Source organism: Magnolia sinica, chromosome 12 (assembly GCF_029962835.1).
Source record: "Magnolia sinica isolate HGM2019 chromosome 12, MsV1, whole genome shotgun sequence".
Lineage (NCBI taxonomy): Eukaryota > Viridiplantae > Streptophyta > Magnoliopsida > Magnoliales > Magnoliaceae > Magnolia > Magnolia sinica.
The window spans coordinates 51744682-51762433 of record NC_080584.1 but is presented as its reverse complement, the minus strand read 5'-3'; the positions used below and the strand labels follow the sequence as shown (position 1 = coordinate 51762433).

The 17752-nt window shown below is 37.5% G+C and overlaps 1 protein-coding gene and 1 pseudogene across 1 annotated transcript; both read right to left on the bottom strand.

Annotated features, from left to right (window-relative positions):
- The window catches only part of LOC131221366 (cellulose synthase-like protein H1), a 74217-nt pseudogene extending 63886 nt beyond the window's left edge, over positions 1-10331 (bottom strand).
- Positions 1957-3007, bottom strand: LOC131221368 (putative cellulose synthase-like protein H3). The gene is made up of 2 exons (XM_058216618.1): positions 2871-3007; positions 1957-2597 (listed from the first exon to the last, which is right to left on the bottom strand). The coding sequence occupies exon 2, from the start codon at positions 2580-2582 to the stop codon at positions 2049-2051; it is 534 nt and encodes a 177-aa protein (XP_058072601.1). The 5' UTR covers positions 2583-2597; positions 2871-3007; the 3' UTR covers positions 1957-2048.
- Positions 10332-17752: the final 7421 nt, after the last annotated feature.

The window sequence follows — 17752 nt, the reverse complement described above, 5'->3', positions numbered from 1 at the left end:
GATGTTAAAATGTACATATTTGCATATTTAGAAATTAAAAAAAAAATTCAAAACGAATGCATATATAACAAGTTTCCATTTAATGGGGCCTTAAAAGCATTTGTTGTTGTAAGAAATCAGTCCAACCATCCCATCCGGCCTATTTAATCATCCAACCTTCCATCCAAACATCCATCGATATTGTATAATATCAACAACACATGATATTTTACTAAGAAATCATCAACAATTGGAAAGGAAACGAAAGATCATGGTCTCAATATTACGCATGTTGCGATATCAATAATTTGAGATATTATCAATAACAAATTGAACACTACAGACAACTATGTGCCCATGAAAAAAAATTGAAATATACTTTTTTATTCTAATAAACAAAATTTTGATGATATCAATACGTTGGCAATATAATTGAAATATCATCGATACACTTATGCTACAACCATTATTTAGAATTTACATAGTTGAAAATATTAGCAATACATTGGCAATACAAGCGAGACCTAGAATTTACATAGTTGAAAATATTGGCGATTACATCAGTGATATTGATATGTTGGTGATACTTAGCGATACATTACTAATACTCGAAATTTCAAATACTACAAGTATTATCGGCATCGCTACTTGTGTTATCGGTATCGCTGAGCTTGGATAAAGATAATATCGGAGATAATTCAAACACTGCATGCATATTGCCTAGCAGCTCTCACTACACTACTTTAGGAGTGAAGATGGTGTTTCTCCAACCTTAAGCTATAGATCATGATTTGTTAAGTTCCATATTGGTTTATCACACCCACCTCAATTCATCTCTTCTAACATGCCTATTAAGATTTATCCATCTTTATTTTTTTTAATTCATTTGGTTGTCTCATAAGTTTTTCGATTGTAATAAACATAATTTTACAATATCTAATGAAATTAACAATATTATTTTTCCTTATTTTATTTGAATGTGCATCTTTGTTCATTTGAAAAGTGTTTTGAACTTAAAGTGTTGGTACAAAGAAAAAAAAGTCCTTACAGCCGTAGACTCACATCTATGATGACAAGGGGAAAAAAAAAAAAACACTCATTTAGAAGGATTAGGATCATTTCCTTTCACTAGTCACTTGAGCAGCGCATAATATTGGTGGCCAAGAAGACTGAATTTTCAATCCCAATTTCCAATATATCTTTCTCAGTGAAGGGGACACCAACAATTCAATTAACCCTTGAGTCAGCAGACTTTAGCAAGCCCTATGTCCTATTCACACATACATATCCAAATCTAGAACCTTGGTCACACAAGTGATCCAGTTTAATTGAATTGGAGAGCAACAATAGCCATTTATGTTCTGCATGCTACCATATGCGCACCCCACATTAGGACCATTCTCATAATCAATGTACCAATTAATATTGAACAGTGTGAAAAACACTTCGAATGGCTCACGTTCAACTCCAGAAATCAATGTTCAGGACCATATTTGAAGGCTATGATTTCAATAAAGCTCATTATAATGGTAGGACTGAATATATATATATATATATATATATATATATATATATATATTAAAAATAAAAAAATAAAAATCAATGGTTCTAATTGTCTCATCACTTGGGCAATACAAACTTATCTTTAAGAACCAATTCAAACACCATATTAGCCTATCCATCCATGTGATCTTGAAAAACTGTCAACTTTCGCCAGTACAAATATGATAAAGGTCAGTTCTTTACTAGTCTTGCAGCAAGCTTATTCTACAAGAGTTGCATGGGCCCACCGTGGTGCTTGTATGCCATCCAACCTATCCACAAGGTTCTCTGGACCGTGAAAGTTAGATATCCCAAATCAGGCAGATACAACTATCACGTCGGCCACCATTTGAATTTGAAAGTTCTGAGAGATTGTCAAAAATAAAAAATTTCAAGTTGATTAAACAGGCCAGATTTTTAAAACATCCCATCACCTTGTAAACAGATGAATAGGCGGATAGCACATTAATAACTTTTCACGCACTGGTGAATCACTTGTTTTACAAATTGCAGAGGAACGTCTTTAACTAAAAGGATCTAAATCTAATACAGAAGTTCAAGAAGAGGAAAGCCAATGCCGCAGCTTTGCATACGGTAGACCAGGGTATCCCATAACTTCCTTTCCCAAAGAGCCCTTTCACAAATGGAAAGAAGATCAGCACCACCCATGTACTACACACCATCTCCCCCAGCCCCGGTGGCCCACCAAAGACCGGTAGCCACACCCCTAACAGCCCCACCACAAGTGCAGTCATATGCACTAACACAATAGCCGTCGCTGGCACGAAGATCGGTGAAGAGTCGAAGGTGAATCGTCCAGCATCCACATCAGTCCCACTATCGGCAGCACTTTGATCTTTACGTGTAATTTGGAAGATCGTCTTTGATAAGCCAAGATGTTTTAGTATGACATCCAAGACTCCGAACAAACACGCAGTTGCCGATGTTATCCTCGACATTCTCTGATTGTTCCACCATGCGCGGATGGATAGCCGGCATTGAAGGTACTCTATCAGGCTGTGGAGGTTTGGCAAGATGAAAAGGGTAGCGGTGACGATCATCCATGGATCTGATGCCTGTATACAAATCAACGTAAGGATGAGATTGATTCTTACTTTAATAGTTAGCTATAACCCGAAGTGTTGATTTGATCAGATGATCCTAAAATGGATAGTTTTAATGGGCCATGAACCAAAATGTTACATTGAAATGATGTCCAAACTGGCTTGTTGGAGAAATCAGGTGGGCCACACCTGGGTTATGGAATCTAGGCATAACATTGGGGAGCTTCTAATGGATGGTTAGATGGAACTCACACGTGTGGTGAGAACTAGACAGCTCGAACGAACATGATTGTTCTGTCTACTTGCTTACCTTAGGCAAGAAGGAGGTGTTGGTGAGGAGACAAAAGGCCGGCAGTGCAGCGTAGCACAGCTCTGGAATGGACTGTGGAGCCCACACGATGATGCTTAAGTACGCCAGGGACTGTCGGAAGGTGAGACTGGTGGAGAGGATGGCCAGCAAAGGGTTGTGTTCTCCGACTAGGATTTCAAGAAGGCCCGTGACCCACCTTTTCATCTGCGACAGAGTAGCGGGCCCACCCATAGGTGCGCACCCAAGGAATGCTGGTGGCTCCGGCGTACAATAGACTGAACCCCAGCCCATAGAGTGGATCTTTTGCCCCGTGAGAACGTCCTCAGTCGCAGATCCGTAAACCCAACCCACCTGCAACCAAAGATTCACGGTGGTTCAAAACGAGAAAAGGGTATACTACCCTGCTGGAGACTCGCACGAGTCTTATTCGACTCGACCGAGTCGACTCAGACTCAGTTGAGTCCAATTCCGTTCTTCAGCACAAGTTAATATTAAAAAAATATGCATGACTCGGCCAATACTCGATTCAGTAAAGAAATCCTGGCTAACGTTTTATTGGATCGTCTGGAAGAGCATGACACATGATATACAGGCATTTAGAAATTATACACGTATAATGTATTAACTTTATTTAAACTTACTAAAAAATGAACCTATTGTCTGCAATTGTATAACTTTTTCTTTTTCTTTTGAGACTGGACCATTTGAAATTTTTAATTTTTAACTGTTCAATATTTCTCTTCATAGAGTGAAATGGCATAACATAATTCATTTAGCCAATCCAAGCTAGATGAAGTAAGCTCATTGGATTGATTGAATCTCACATGCACTTAATAAGTTGAAATTTTTTTTGAGACCTGTACAACCGTTGAATATGTATAATCAATAATCTTAGTCTTAAAAGTTGGACTATAATCTATAATCCACCTATCAAGAGTACTTTCCAACTTCTCATTTGCTTGTGACATCCAACCCTTTTCAATAGGTTGGCCGGGCCCAAGAAATGAAAACAACAGGGAGAAAAATATTTATTTCAAAAAAATAAAAAGGTAGGCCGGCCCCACTAGAACGATCACCTTCTGTAAAAATTAGCTCACAGTCATTAGGTGGGTCACACCATAAAAATACAATTTTTAGCCATTGATAAACAACAGAATACAAGTGTGGTCCAGCTGATGCGTGTATGTGGTCCAGCTGATGCGTGTATGTAGCTAATTTTGCGGCATGTATTTTTCATTTGCTCAGAGAGCAAGAAACAGAAGGAAACAACTATATTACCGTTAATTGGTTGGAAGTTATTCACTAGACTCACCCTAAATTATGGTCCAAAACTAGTGGAGCATAGACCATCTCTCTCAAAAAAAAAAAGAAGTCCAACTCCAACAAGTTTTACTATAATTAACTGCTCACCTAGCAAATAACTTCCAATCTTTCATGCGCTTGCGACATTCAACATGTCTAATAGATTAGTCGCAACGTAAGGATCATAACAGTTGCAAAATATACCAGATGTGAAAAATCTTTATATAGTTCTCGAGTCAAAAATAAAAAAAATAAAAAATAAATAAAAAAGGATTATATATTGAATTGAAACAAGGGAAGACTTGTCTGAATCTTTGCTTCAATCCAACCCTAGCCGAGCATTGAGTCTAGTTTAGTTTTCAAGTGTTAGCTATCTCTACATCTTATCCCTTGGTTGGGCAATCATCAATGGTAAGGCCCACTTGTCTAAATTATCATGTGTGCCCATTTGATGGGCCATGCTGTGGGTAAAATTCAGTCAAAGGTCGCACTAATTAGACATTTCTACAATCATATTAATAGCTCGGGAACAGAAAATAAAATTAAAAATTAAAAATTTTAAAAATAAAAAATTAAATCATAGGCACTCAACAAAAAGTTGTGAATTCTCACACCTCTTTACCCCAGCGTGTGTTGAACTCGTACTGACAATCTGCAACCTCCTTGGCTGCCTCAAGAGTTGCCGAAGGATCGGACAGACTAGATGATTCTTCATTTTTTCCGGACATTATTGTAGCAACCGATTTTGAGAATTTCCTTGAGTTGCCAAATGCTTCATCTAATGCATTTTCAAGTAATTTACCTAAACAAGGAGTGGAAAAAAAAAAAAAAAGCATTAGTACAACACTACCAAATCAAAAGCGTCAATCAGGTGAGGCCCAGCATCTAGGTGGCTGTACTTGCTCATCTAAATGTGCACTATTGGCCTTAGTTTCTTTTTTACCCCTTTTTTTTTTCTTTTCTTTTCTTTTCTTTTTTTTACATTTTCACCCAATTGAATAGTGTACTAGCTAGGACCATGTTGATTCTTGGGTCAGATTATCATTTTGGGGCAGACATAATAGACGGCTTGGATATAGCATGTGGTCGAAGCTGGCATGCATAGGGCATTGTATGTGCTCTAGGCTGGATTTAATTAAGACAGAATCCAATCTATGGTAGGGATTAAAAAAAAGTCCTTTCAATCTTCTTACCATTATTTGATTTGAAAATGGAGAGTTTGGTCCCTTTACAATCCGCCAGCTGCCCATATATAATTTTTCTTCTGTGGAAGCATCCTGTACCTCCATAGCAGGGCCCTTGAATTCCTGCTAACCCATGCTGCGCATACTGTATAAAGATAGATAGATAGATAAATAAATATAGGGTATACCCTGTGACTTAAATTTGAATTTATATTATTCTAACCATGCAATCCATGTGTCATCAAAAATGGACGGTTTTAAGACAATAGCACCATTCAAATGGTCATGATCATCCAATTTGAATGAAGTGTATGAATTAATAATTGGGTGCCACATATATCATTCAAAAGCTGAAAACATTGCTAACCTCCCTACAAGGGTGTGGACACCCATACATCCATTCATAAAACTTATCCAGGTCAACTCAATTTGACAAGATTTCAAACTGAGTCCATTGAGAAATTCAACCATGAATTTGAACTTATCCTGAGAACATTTCTTTTTCATAAAAAGAAATGGGGCATTGGATTGAACCAGGTAGACATGAGTCGAGTCAATTTTCGAGTGTTTGAACTATGGTAGAGACTGTAAGGTTTAGTGCCAGTTGCAAACTTACTTCTTGTAGGACAACTATTTGATTTCCAAATGGGTCATCTTTGAGGCCGTCATAGAACACTTGCGGAAATTGCACGAACCCACTTTCTATTTCTTTACCATTGCCCAGAAAGAAACACAATGCATGAAGGGCAACCTGTGGATTGTTCACAAACATGTCGCAGTCCACGTTCAACATGAATGGAGCATTCGTCATCACTCCTGAGACCCTTGTCTATTCAACAATGAAGAAAGAAAATTAGAAGATCAGTAATGAGAATTTTTCTATTGTGGGCCAAGTTTGGTACCTAGAGGCCCATGATTTGGTGATATAAACTATTAGTTTAATGACCACCATCTTAGATTGATCATGCCCAAATGAATCACCTCAATCATTAGAATAAGGTATCCTTGTAATCAAGAAAAATTAAAAGATGAGTGAGTGACACAGTCATTGTTGAAAATTTGTGGGAGGGTTGATAAGTGATGGTCTGAGCATTGTCTTATTGGAGGGGTGGCAATAGTTAAGCCTTAGCCCTGGCCTAGCCTAACCTCTATTGGATTTACAAAGAAGACCATGATCTTTTCTTTTTATGCAAACACCCAAGAGCCAGTGCGTTAATTAAGTGCTTGATAATTAAAACATTACCTACCACCATTGAATATAAATTTCTCAAAATCTATAACTCCAACATGAAAAATGAAAAATATATGCAACTATGTTCCAAAAATAATTCTTAAATTAGCAAACGACAAAAAAAAAAAATAATAAATAAATAAAAATAAAAAATAAAAATGGATATGGGAAATTCTCCTATTTAATTTGATCTCTATTCTTATATATGTAGTAAAAAATATTTGATAAAAAATTTTTAAAAAAAAATTAAAATAAAATGGGGAATAAAATATTTGGGTTTTATATAATTTGGACTAAAAGAACATAATAAACAAAACCAGCTATATATACATATAAATAAATTTAAAATAGAAAAGTTCAATTAAAATAATTTTAACACAAATATGTATCAACAATCATGTATATTAAACAGTGTCCTTTACTTCTCTTTAGTTCTTTTTCTGATAGACCTCATATAAATTAGTCCACCTTCTACAAAAATAAAATTTAAAATTTAAAATAAAAATTTCCTTCTTACACTAAATTTTATCAATGATGGCTGATCTCTCTCTCTCTCTCTCTCTCTCTCTCTCTCTCACACACACACACATAGATTCCAGCTACATGGCATTGGCTGAGTGGGGATTACTGCTATTTTTACACCATGGGAGCAGTTAATGCTATTTTTACATGATGGAAAATCCACGGTTGGGCCCATCAGACGAGCAGTCCACTTCATTGAACAGCAACTTGTCACGTGTGGTGCAAATCTAGAGACAGAAGTCCGAATAATTCCAGAAAAAAAAAAAAAAAAAAAAAAAAGAAAGAAAGAAAAGACGCAGATTGGCCCACTAAGGCATGCATGGCAGGTTTCTGTAAGAGATGGAGTCCATCTCCACTCAAGTGTAAAAAATACGTCTCCTGCGCTCGAACATTTTACTAAATTGTTGCAACTAATCTAGGGCACAAGTGGTGTACTCGTATATTAATCTTGACCGTTCAAATAATGGGCCCCATCATGGATGAATATTGTTTAGGAAAAACCAAACTGATAAAGCAGTCTATTGTTCAACGGCCAATTCATACTTGTTTTACTGTGAGTTTTACAATTTTAAACCGAAAATGTTTTTGTTGTCTATTACCAGAACGTTCATAGCTCCAGCTTTGAAGTGATGAGGTTGGTTTGGCCTCTTCTCTCTGGCCACATAAACAAGATGAGGAATCCCATTTGGTATCTTTTCCTTGTTCTCCCATATCACCTATAACCCAGAAAAATACAGATATAAGAATAAAATAAAAAATGACAAACAGGTGAGCTTTTCATTCCACACGAACGTGTGCCAGCCTCACATGTGTGGATAGCCCAGCCACCGCACAAGCTTCTATATGTGTCCACATGTCATGAGAATGGAACATCTGACGGCCCCACAGCCATGATTCCTTCGATTCTTTGGTTATCAAAGTGGGCCATGAAATGTATGAAACAAATGGACGGCTATATGAAAACTTTGTTTGGCCATCTGTTTTGTTTCGTACACTATATATGTCTCACCTGATGAATAGACAGCCCAAGCAGTTTTTTTTTTTTTCTTTTCTTTTGCTCTCGGTGGGCCTGCCTGATCAACGGCTCGGATGTTCCATTCATGGAGTATGGGCTGTACATGGATGTACAATTCGCTAACTTTTTGTGAAATTATTGTAGATAATCACTTAATCAAAACAATCAAGTACCTTAACTATGCTTGGATGGTTTTGACGATTAATATTCGAGAAATCTTCAAAATGGTCCATCAAATGATCAGGAACTGACGATTTTTGGACCGCCTCTTTAATTTTCCGGTCAAGTTCTTCATATTGGACCTAATGGGCTCCCAGGAAATGAAATAAACACATGTTAAGAAGCAATGAAGCATCTAAACTGTCACCAACAAGAACATGATTGGACGTGATCAAAGATCAGACGGTAATGCCGCAAACAAGCATGTGACCGAAGACCAAATGTGCATCGCACCGTGATGATTGAATGCCAAAAAGAGGGGAAAAAATAATAATAATAATAAAATTAGATCGATCTAATTATCTGGTGAGCCCCAAATGGAATTGGAGAATTTTTAGATGCATATGTTGTTTTCTATGATGTTGCCCACCTGATATGATTGGATCGACCTAATTAATCTTTGTTTCTTATGATAATCATAGTGGGGTCCACCTGTTTGATGGTTGGATGTTGACATAAAATAAACCAGCGTATTTTGATAAAAAGTAGTGCCCACCAACTTAAGTTATCATTCCTCAATTAGAAATCACTGAGAAATTACTACAGAAAAACCAACTTAACTTTTTATAAGCATGGTGGGTCCCACTATGTTTTTCCATCTAATCTTGATCCGTTAATTTTTCAAGATCATGTGCATGTGTGTGTTGTGTCTTGTGTCTTGAATCACCTTCATCTCTTTCCATTGACGAACAAAATCATTCAAAGAATGTCCAGAAGGGATTTCAGGTTCCGTTGAGAAATACATGAAAGGAGCTCGAACTCGAATGGCGAATTTCTTGCAGAAGGGAACCCAGAGCTTGGCGAATTTGCAAGCTTCAATCAAAGAATAGAAAGTGATTGGTGACGCCCCATCGTCCGACACGTAGCAAGCAAGCTTGTGAGACGGGTAGTCGACGGCCAACAATGATAGAACAGTGTTTATGGTCAGGATTGGCGGTTCCATCAAATGGTCCGCTGTAGTGACAAACATATCCACCGGAGGAAGGCCTTCCAACCTATTAAAGAAGGTACGAATAAATCATGAAATATATAGCTAGTAAAATTGGAATATTACATACACTCGATCCATCACTTGGGTGTGTTTGGAAGTCCAATCCAATTGGATTGCAACCAATAATTCAATGATCAAAGTGTTTGAATTCCAATCACCATGGCTTCAGGTCTAACTCGTAACAAACAAGTTGAAACAAGTTATTTGGTTGTCTATATGAACAAGAGCTCTAAAACACGACTTAACCAAATCAACTCAAATGAAACAAATTCTATCAAGATTAGATAAAAACTCAATCTAGTCGCAATGAAGCCAAGACTTTGAAAGATCTCTATTCAACTCTGGAAAATTAAACTCAGAAAAAAACTCCATAAAGCTCAACAAAACATCACTCTACCAGCGAAAATTTCAACAATGTTTTTATATTAACTACTATGGAAAAGCTCGTATGACTTTTGGTTGTAGTATGAATGATAATTAAAATAAATAAATAAAAACTAGAAAATTTATCTGGTCATGACCGAGTCAAGACTAAGCAGAGAAAAAATCAATGAAATTCAACCGAACTTGACTCAACCCTAAGAAATTTGTGAACCCCACTTTAGTAAATTCCACTACAATGAATCAAAACAAATTGCGATCGAATCCAACGGACTGTCCAAATGCACTCTTGTGACCATTTTTACCTCTCTAAAAGCCGATCCGGATACGTTTTCTGATCGACCCGGTTCCATTTGATGTTTGTGTTCAAGACCCAAATGAAGGTGAACCATGACTCACAAAGAAAAGCGATGAGCCAAACGGGTCCATGGCTTCCAAGGTGCCTGACCCGGTAAAAGAGGAGAGAAAGGAGGAGGAAGAGGATGAGCAGACTCAGTACTCTAAATAGAGAGTTCCTACGAGGGACCTTCTCATGGAGAGGGAGAGAGATAAGGTTGGCCATTGATGAAAAGCTAAGGTGGATGAACTAAGCAGTTCTGTTGTATGTGTGTCCTTATATACTTGTGTATGCCCCAATCACACTCCATGTATGGCATTTGCACGTGCCTGGCACGTGCGTAGGTCATTATTAGAGCCGTGCTTCACTCGAAGATTTGTGGGGCCCACCATAATGAATGTGTTAAAAGACTCGCTATTGGTCCACATTCATCTTATACCTGTGGCTCGCCGACTGTTATCTTTGGCGTATGTCACCACTATGGTGGAATAATGCAGACCATCCATATGGTGGGCCCAGCCATTGATGGGGGATTGTAATAATGACCTTGGGACTGATTTTCAAAGATCTAGACCATCCCAATTGTGGGTCCATTATGGTTCAGATCATATATCTAAAATCAATTTAATACTCAATAGCAACCAAATGGATGGCTAAAAGCAAAATAGTGAATAGCCGAAAGAAAATTCTGTTTGGTAGTGCCTTGTCGGTGCAATTTTTATACTGCAATGTGCTAACTTGCACTTGAATACTCACCGCCGTCTTTTAAATAGTGCATAAGTAACACAAATGTCTAACGCACACGGCTTCATGTGGGGAGCGGATTTGGTGTGGCTCCGGCATCATCCAAGACTGCACGGTACTTACTGTGGGGCCCACTTTGACGTATGAATTCTATATCCACACCTTCCATCTGTTTTTCCATATTATTCTATGGCATGAACCAAAAAATGAAGAAGATTCAAATTTCATGGGGACCATACTGTAGGAAACAGTGTTGATTGGATGCTCCACCATTAAAATTTTCCTAAGGTCCACTGCAATGTTTTTGTAATGTTTATTTGCCATCCAACCACTCATAAGGTCACGTAATAAAGAAAAAAAAAAAAAAACAAAAACAAATATAAGCTTGATCCAAAACTTTCGTGGCCCATTAGAAGCTATTAATTGTCAATCACCTCTGTTTCCTATGGTATGGCCCACCTAAGATTTTGATCTTTTCACTTTTTGAACTCATATAGTAAAAAGATCTGGAAAGACGGATGGACAGGATGGATGTAGAATATATAAATCAAAGTGGACCACACAGTAGGGGATGCACCATCTTAGGTGTGGCCAGGGTGCACCTAATCCGCTCCTCTTAGGTGGGGAAATTTCTGGGCCACAATATCCGATCGAATTACCCTATAGTTTCCTCCAAATGGGCTTATGATGTGTAAGCATAGGGCTAATGCAAATATAATTGATTTGGCTACGTGCTGCCATCCATATGGTGGGCCCAGCCATTGATGGGGGATTGTAATAATGACCTTGGGACTGATTTTCAAAGATCTAGACCATCCCAATTGTGGGTCCATTATGGTTCAGATCATATATCTAAAATCAATTTAATACTCAATAGCAACCAAATGGATGGCTAAAAGCAAAATAGTGAATAGCCGAAAGAAAATTCTGTTTGGTAGTGCCTTGTCGGTGCAATTTTTATACTGCAATGTGCTAACTTGCACTTGAATACTCACCGCCGTCTTTTAAATAGTGCATAAGTAACACAAATGTCTAACGCACACGGCTTCATGTGGGGAGCGGATTTGGTGTGGCTCCGGCATCATCCAAGACTGCACGGTACTTACTGTGGGGCCCACTTTGACGTATGAATTCTATATCCACACCTTCCATCTGTTTTTCCATATTATTCTATGGCATGAACCAAAAAATGAAGAAGATTCAAATTTCATGGGGACCATACTGTAGGAAACAGTGTTGATTGGATGCTCCACCATTAAAATTTTCCTAAGGTCCACTGCAATGTTTTTGTAATGTTTATTTGCCATCCAACCACTCATAAGGTCACGTAATAAAGAAAACAAAAAAAAAAAAACAAAAACAAATATAAGCTTGATCCAAAACTTTCGTGGCCCATTAGAAGCTATTAATTGTCAATCACCTCTGTTTCCTATGGTATGGCCCACCTAAGATTTTGATCTTTTCACTTTTTGAACTCATATAGTAAAAAGATCTGGAAAGACGGATGGACAGGATGGATGTAGAATATATAAATCAAAGTGGACCACACAGTAGGGGATGCACCATCTTAGGTGTGGCCAGGGTGCACCTAATCCGCTCCTCTTAGGTGGGGAAATTTCTGGGCCACAATATCCGATCGAATTACCCTATAGTTTCCTCCAAATGGGCTTATGATGTGTAAGCATAGGGCTAATGCAAATATAATTGATTTGGCTACGTGCTGCTGTCAAGACAAAAGAAGTCTTTATTGGATCCCTGACCGTGAGGCCTATTGTCTTGTATGTTTTATATCCATGTTATCCATGTGTTTGGATAGGTCATTTTAAGATATGAGCCCAAAAAAGATCAGATCCAAGGCTTAGGTGAACCACACTTAAATTAAAAACTAGTTGGAGGCACAAAAGTTTTGATCAAGCTGATATTTATATTCATGTGGTCTTTTCATCTGTATTTGTAACCTTATCAACAGGTTGGATGGAAATTAAACATTCCAATGGTCCCAAGAAGTTTTTAATGGTGGGCGTCCAATGACAATTGTTTCCTATGGTGTGGTCCACCTGAGATTTGGATCTGATTTTTTTCTCTTTTGTGGATATGCTACACATACATAGCAGTAGGGTCCACAGTCAGGGATCCACTGACCTTTGATCCACCCAAGTTGGGTCCTGTTGGATCTACATTCGAGCATGTACTCATCCCAAGCATTTTCAAGCATGCGCTGCGTAGCTTTACCTTTAACACCATTACTTGGCCCAACCAAATCTCACCATGTCAAGAATCACTAACCAGGAAGCAACAAATCCATATCCTTTATTGCTGCCTCCTCGGACAAGATTTGCCCATGCCAATAAGAAAGGTTTGCGAACTCTTCACTGTACATGTGACAGGTCTCCAATGTGACCATCAAAGGTGCGAACGGTTTGGTTTGGCAAGGCACGGGTTTTATCCATAACAAGAAATGAGAGAACCCAAGCTAAAAAAAATTACTAACAAATCCCCAATCTGCATTTGACTAACAAGGTGGCACACATGTGCCTAACAGGTACAATTTGTAAAAAGAATGGTGTTTTTATCATTTAAATTCTTTCATAAGAATAACCAATAATCAGGTCCTATTTTAATCCTCCTAACCTACATAGACACTAAGGGAGCTCTTAAAACAAAATCTTTGTGGGGTCCATCATTGTGACTTGTGAAATTTATCATATGTCTATTGAGAGATCTCGTTGAGGACATCAACACAAAACTGATCATGTATATCTAAAACCCAGTTTGGACACATTATTGAAAAGGTAGAGAATGGCCTAATGTTGAAACCTAATGGGTGACTATAGAAGTAATTAAATTCCAAATTTGAATCAAACACGCAAAAGATATATACAATAAAGTATGCACATAAACTTATGATTTTACATGGAAAAACCTTTAAGGAAAAAAACCATGGCACAAAGCAATAACAAATCTGCTATGAAAAATAAATTACAAAAGACATCATACTTACAAATGCAAAACCCGGTAGAAAACCCTAGCCTCCCTCTAGAACAAGCTCTTCAATCTCTTCCATACCCTAATCTCGTATTACACCCATATATATATATATATATATATATATATATATATATATATATATATATATATATATATATATATATATATATATATATATATATATATATAGCACAACACTTGGAATAAGAAACAATTCGTGTAATTACACAAAACTGTAAGCGTCGTGGACCTAAGCATCGATCAATCGACATTGATCAAGCAACTCACGATTGATCGAGCACCCATGTCTGATCAATTAAACATGCTAAAAAATGTCCATAGAGTTTTTTGTAAGACCATATCGCCACCGACACGGGTGAGTATATGTGTAAGTCCTTGCATAGGCCATAGACACGGGTGTTACGTGGTAACTCCTTATGTAAGCCACCAACACGGGTAAGTACGTTGGTAAGTCCTTGTATAGGCCTTCGATGAGAGTATACGTTTAGAAAGTTTAGAGGTAAAACAGATTTAAAACCTTCGATAGTGAAATCTAGTACACTCAAGGAGAGTGCATCAGTTGGGAGTGAAGTACGGAGTTGAACCATTATACATAATTGTGTTTAGGATTATCTTTTGAGCACTTATTTAATTATGCTTATATAATTGATTAGTGAATTTTACATATATATATATGCATGATTAGAAGAATGCTAGGAGTTAATAGTTATCACATCCCATACACACATATACACTTTCATATATAAACTAATTACTTAAATAGCATATCTATTATAGCCTATGTGATTGGACCCTCTAGTAGCTTGAAAGCGCTAGAGTTAATTGTCTTACTTAGTTTAAATTGATATATTAATTTAACTAAGCAATTGTATATTAAATAGAAAAAATATATATTTGGTCCTAATCACCCCCCTCCCCTTCTAAGACATATCTTTTATTTTATAGCTCCGCCAAGCTTCTACACATAGTCATGGTATCCTATTCCATGCAATATTTCAGAGTAAGCAAATCTTATCATGAGTCTAACTATGATCTTCTCGGTGAGGTCATCTCTCATAGTTCTTCTAAAATTGGAGATCTTCTCAAAGATGTTCAAAAAACCGTAGTGTTCAAGAATATTCTGAAGACCTGTAGATCAGATCGACATCCAAGCAAACCCAGTTGTGGCTTAGACCCGAATAAGGAGAAACATTAAATTGTGGTAAACCACTATTAGTGAGGTACGAAATTATACCCAAGTGTCCTAAAGGGGGGTGAATAGGATATTTCAAAAATGTTAATCCTACTTAATGCAAATATTAACTTTTAAGCACTGAGCAAGATTAATCATTAATCAAGCACAATCAACAGATAAAATAGTGAAATATATGAAAGCTGCATTTTATCAAACATGTTGTGTGCATAAATTAAACATAACATGAAAAGTTGGAAACACAAATAAGATCAAGCATCACAAACACAACAATATATAGTGGTTCGGCTATATGCCTATTCCACTCTCGATTGACGCATTCATCCCTATGAGTGTACCGAATTTCAATATCCAATGGTTTTAAATCCGGTTAACCATAAACCTTTACAACCTACACAAGATTAACTGAGGTGCCTACACAAGACAAACCTAGGTGCCTACACAAGACAACTTACAATGCCTACATAAGGAAAACAAAAATACCTATATAAGGTAATAGATCCTATATAAAGACTCTACACGTATTCTCCTGTCGGAGGCCTACAAAAGGTCTTAACAACTTTGTAGAACCAAACTCTACATCCCAATCCTACACAAGGAAAGAGCTTCAGACACAATGGACTTTAAAACTTACTTGTAAGTGAGTGAGCCCCGTTTTAACACATATTGATGAAGATCTTCCTTGAGATGAAGAGTCTTCAGTTCCCTTGGACCGCAATCGCTTATACATGCTCCAATCAAGGGTACTGAGGTTGTTGGGTTAGGGTTTAGTTTGATCTTCTCTAATTAATGATGGGCCTTTAAGAGCTAGAGAAGATTCTCAGAAGCTAACCATTCAATAATCCCAGTACAATGATTTCCCATTAAAGAGTATTGCTGGATGATCAATGCAGGACAGAGTTCATTCTTCAGTCCAAGCTATGAATATACCAATAAATGCATTTAAGCCATGAATTGAATGATGAACTCTAATGCAGGGATGAACGTGATGAGGTTGATCACCGTCTTCCTCATGGATAACTACTCCGAATTCACGGAGCTTCTCTAGACTCCTCATAGAGACTTCTCGAATCCATGAGGAAAAGAAATAGAAATAATTTTAAGATATATGAAATAGACTTGTTAAATATTGATAAACGAGTCTACAACCCTTTAAATAGGAAAATCAAGACTTGAAAGAAGTTTAGGATTTAAACTATAACTAAAACTCCCTAAAATTCGTAACTTACTATAAATAGTAATTTTCTATTTATAGTAAGTGTCCTATGTGACTTAACCACGTTATTCTAATTTTTCTAAACACTTTTCATGTTGGACACAACTCCTAAAGCCCAACAGATGAAGAGTTATAATCAAACTAAAACTTATTTAAAATAGTAAAAACAGAAATAAACATGGAATTTGAGCGTCAATCTGATGGAATCTTGCAAATTCAGCATGGGCACCCCTGTTATAGGGAGTTGGTTGGCTAAAGTAGCTAGTCCTACCCCAAAATCATATATGGTACGTCGAGTAACTCATTCTGGTTTACGAGATATGCCTGTTTTGAGGTTCTGACGGTCTTAATGACTTATGTCTTCGATTAAGCCTTTTCTTTTCCATCTTAGCCATGAAACTATCCACGACCCGCTCTACATCAGTCCCCACCACTTTAAAAAAACTCATCATGCTCCGGTTCATGATACTCGGTCAGGTCCGCGACGTTGAAAGTCCATGAGATTGCCATGTCATCGGAAGATCAACAATGTAAGCATTATCATCGATCCTTCAGATGATTGGTACCAGTCCAATATTCTTATTCTTCAATTTGTTATATGTCTCGGTCGAAAATCTTTCTTTGCGCAGATGGACCATAATGTGGTCGCCCACCTCGAACACTTTCTGTCACCGATGCTTGTCCGCTTGCTCCTTGTATTTCTTGTTTGAGGCATGTAACTTAATCTATACCTCTACATGAATGCCCATGATCCTGTCTGTCATATGTTCTGCTGCAATGCTCATGCCTGCGATTTTGGGCAAAGGGACCAAGTCAAGTATGTAGCGAGGCACTCGTCCTTAAATAATATAGAACGGGGATTTTTCTGTCAAGAGGTTTACCATGTTGTTGAATGTAAACTCTGCTTGAGACAAGGCCAAATCTCACTGCTTCGATTTTTCTCCTGAAATACATCAAATGAGGTTTCCGAATGTGCGATTCACAACCTCGTTTTGCCCATCAATCTGTGGGCGGTAGGCGCTGTTGAACTGAAGTCGTGTATTAAATCAAGTCCACAAAGTCCGCTAAAAGTGGTTAATGAAATTCGTATCATGATCAGAAGTAATAGTCTTGGGAACCTTGTATAGGCGCACAACCTCTTTGAAAAATAGATTCGCCACATGTGTTGCATCGAGAGTCTTCTTGCATGGGATAAAGTGCGCAATCTTGCATTCGTGGGCGACCAAGCACGATCTACCACCACAAACACCAAATCCATTCCGCGTGGTGTTCGTGAGAGACCAAGCATGAAGTTCATAGATAAGTCCTCCCAAGAGCTATCAGGCATAGGTAATGGAGTTTAGAGGTCCGTATTCTAAGATTGTCCCTTGAAGGTCTGATAAATATGACAATGTTATACTATTTTTCCTACATTACATACCAATTGCGGCCAGTAATACTGTTCTTCCATAAGATCTCGCATCTTATCTTGCTCAAGGTGTCCACCAAGGCCACCTCCATGTAGCTCCTGTATA

Coding starts and splice junctions, on each gene's coding strand:
- LOC131221368 (XM_058216618.1), bottom strand. CDS start 2,582: ATGATCGTCACCGCTACCCTTTTCATCTTGCCAAACCTCCACAGCCTG.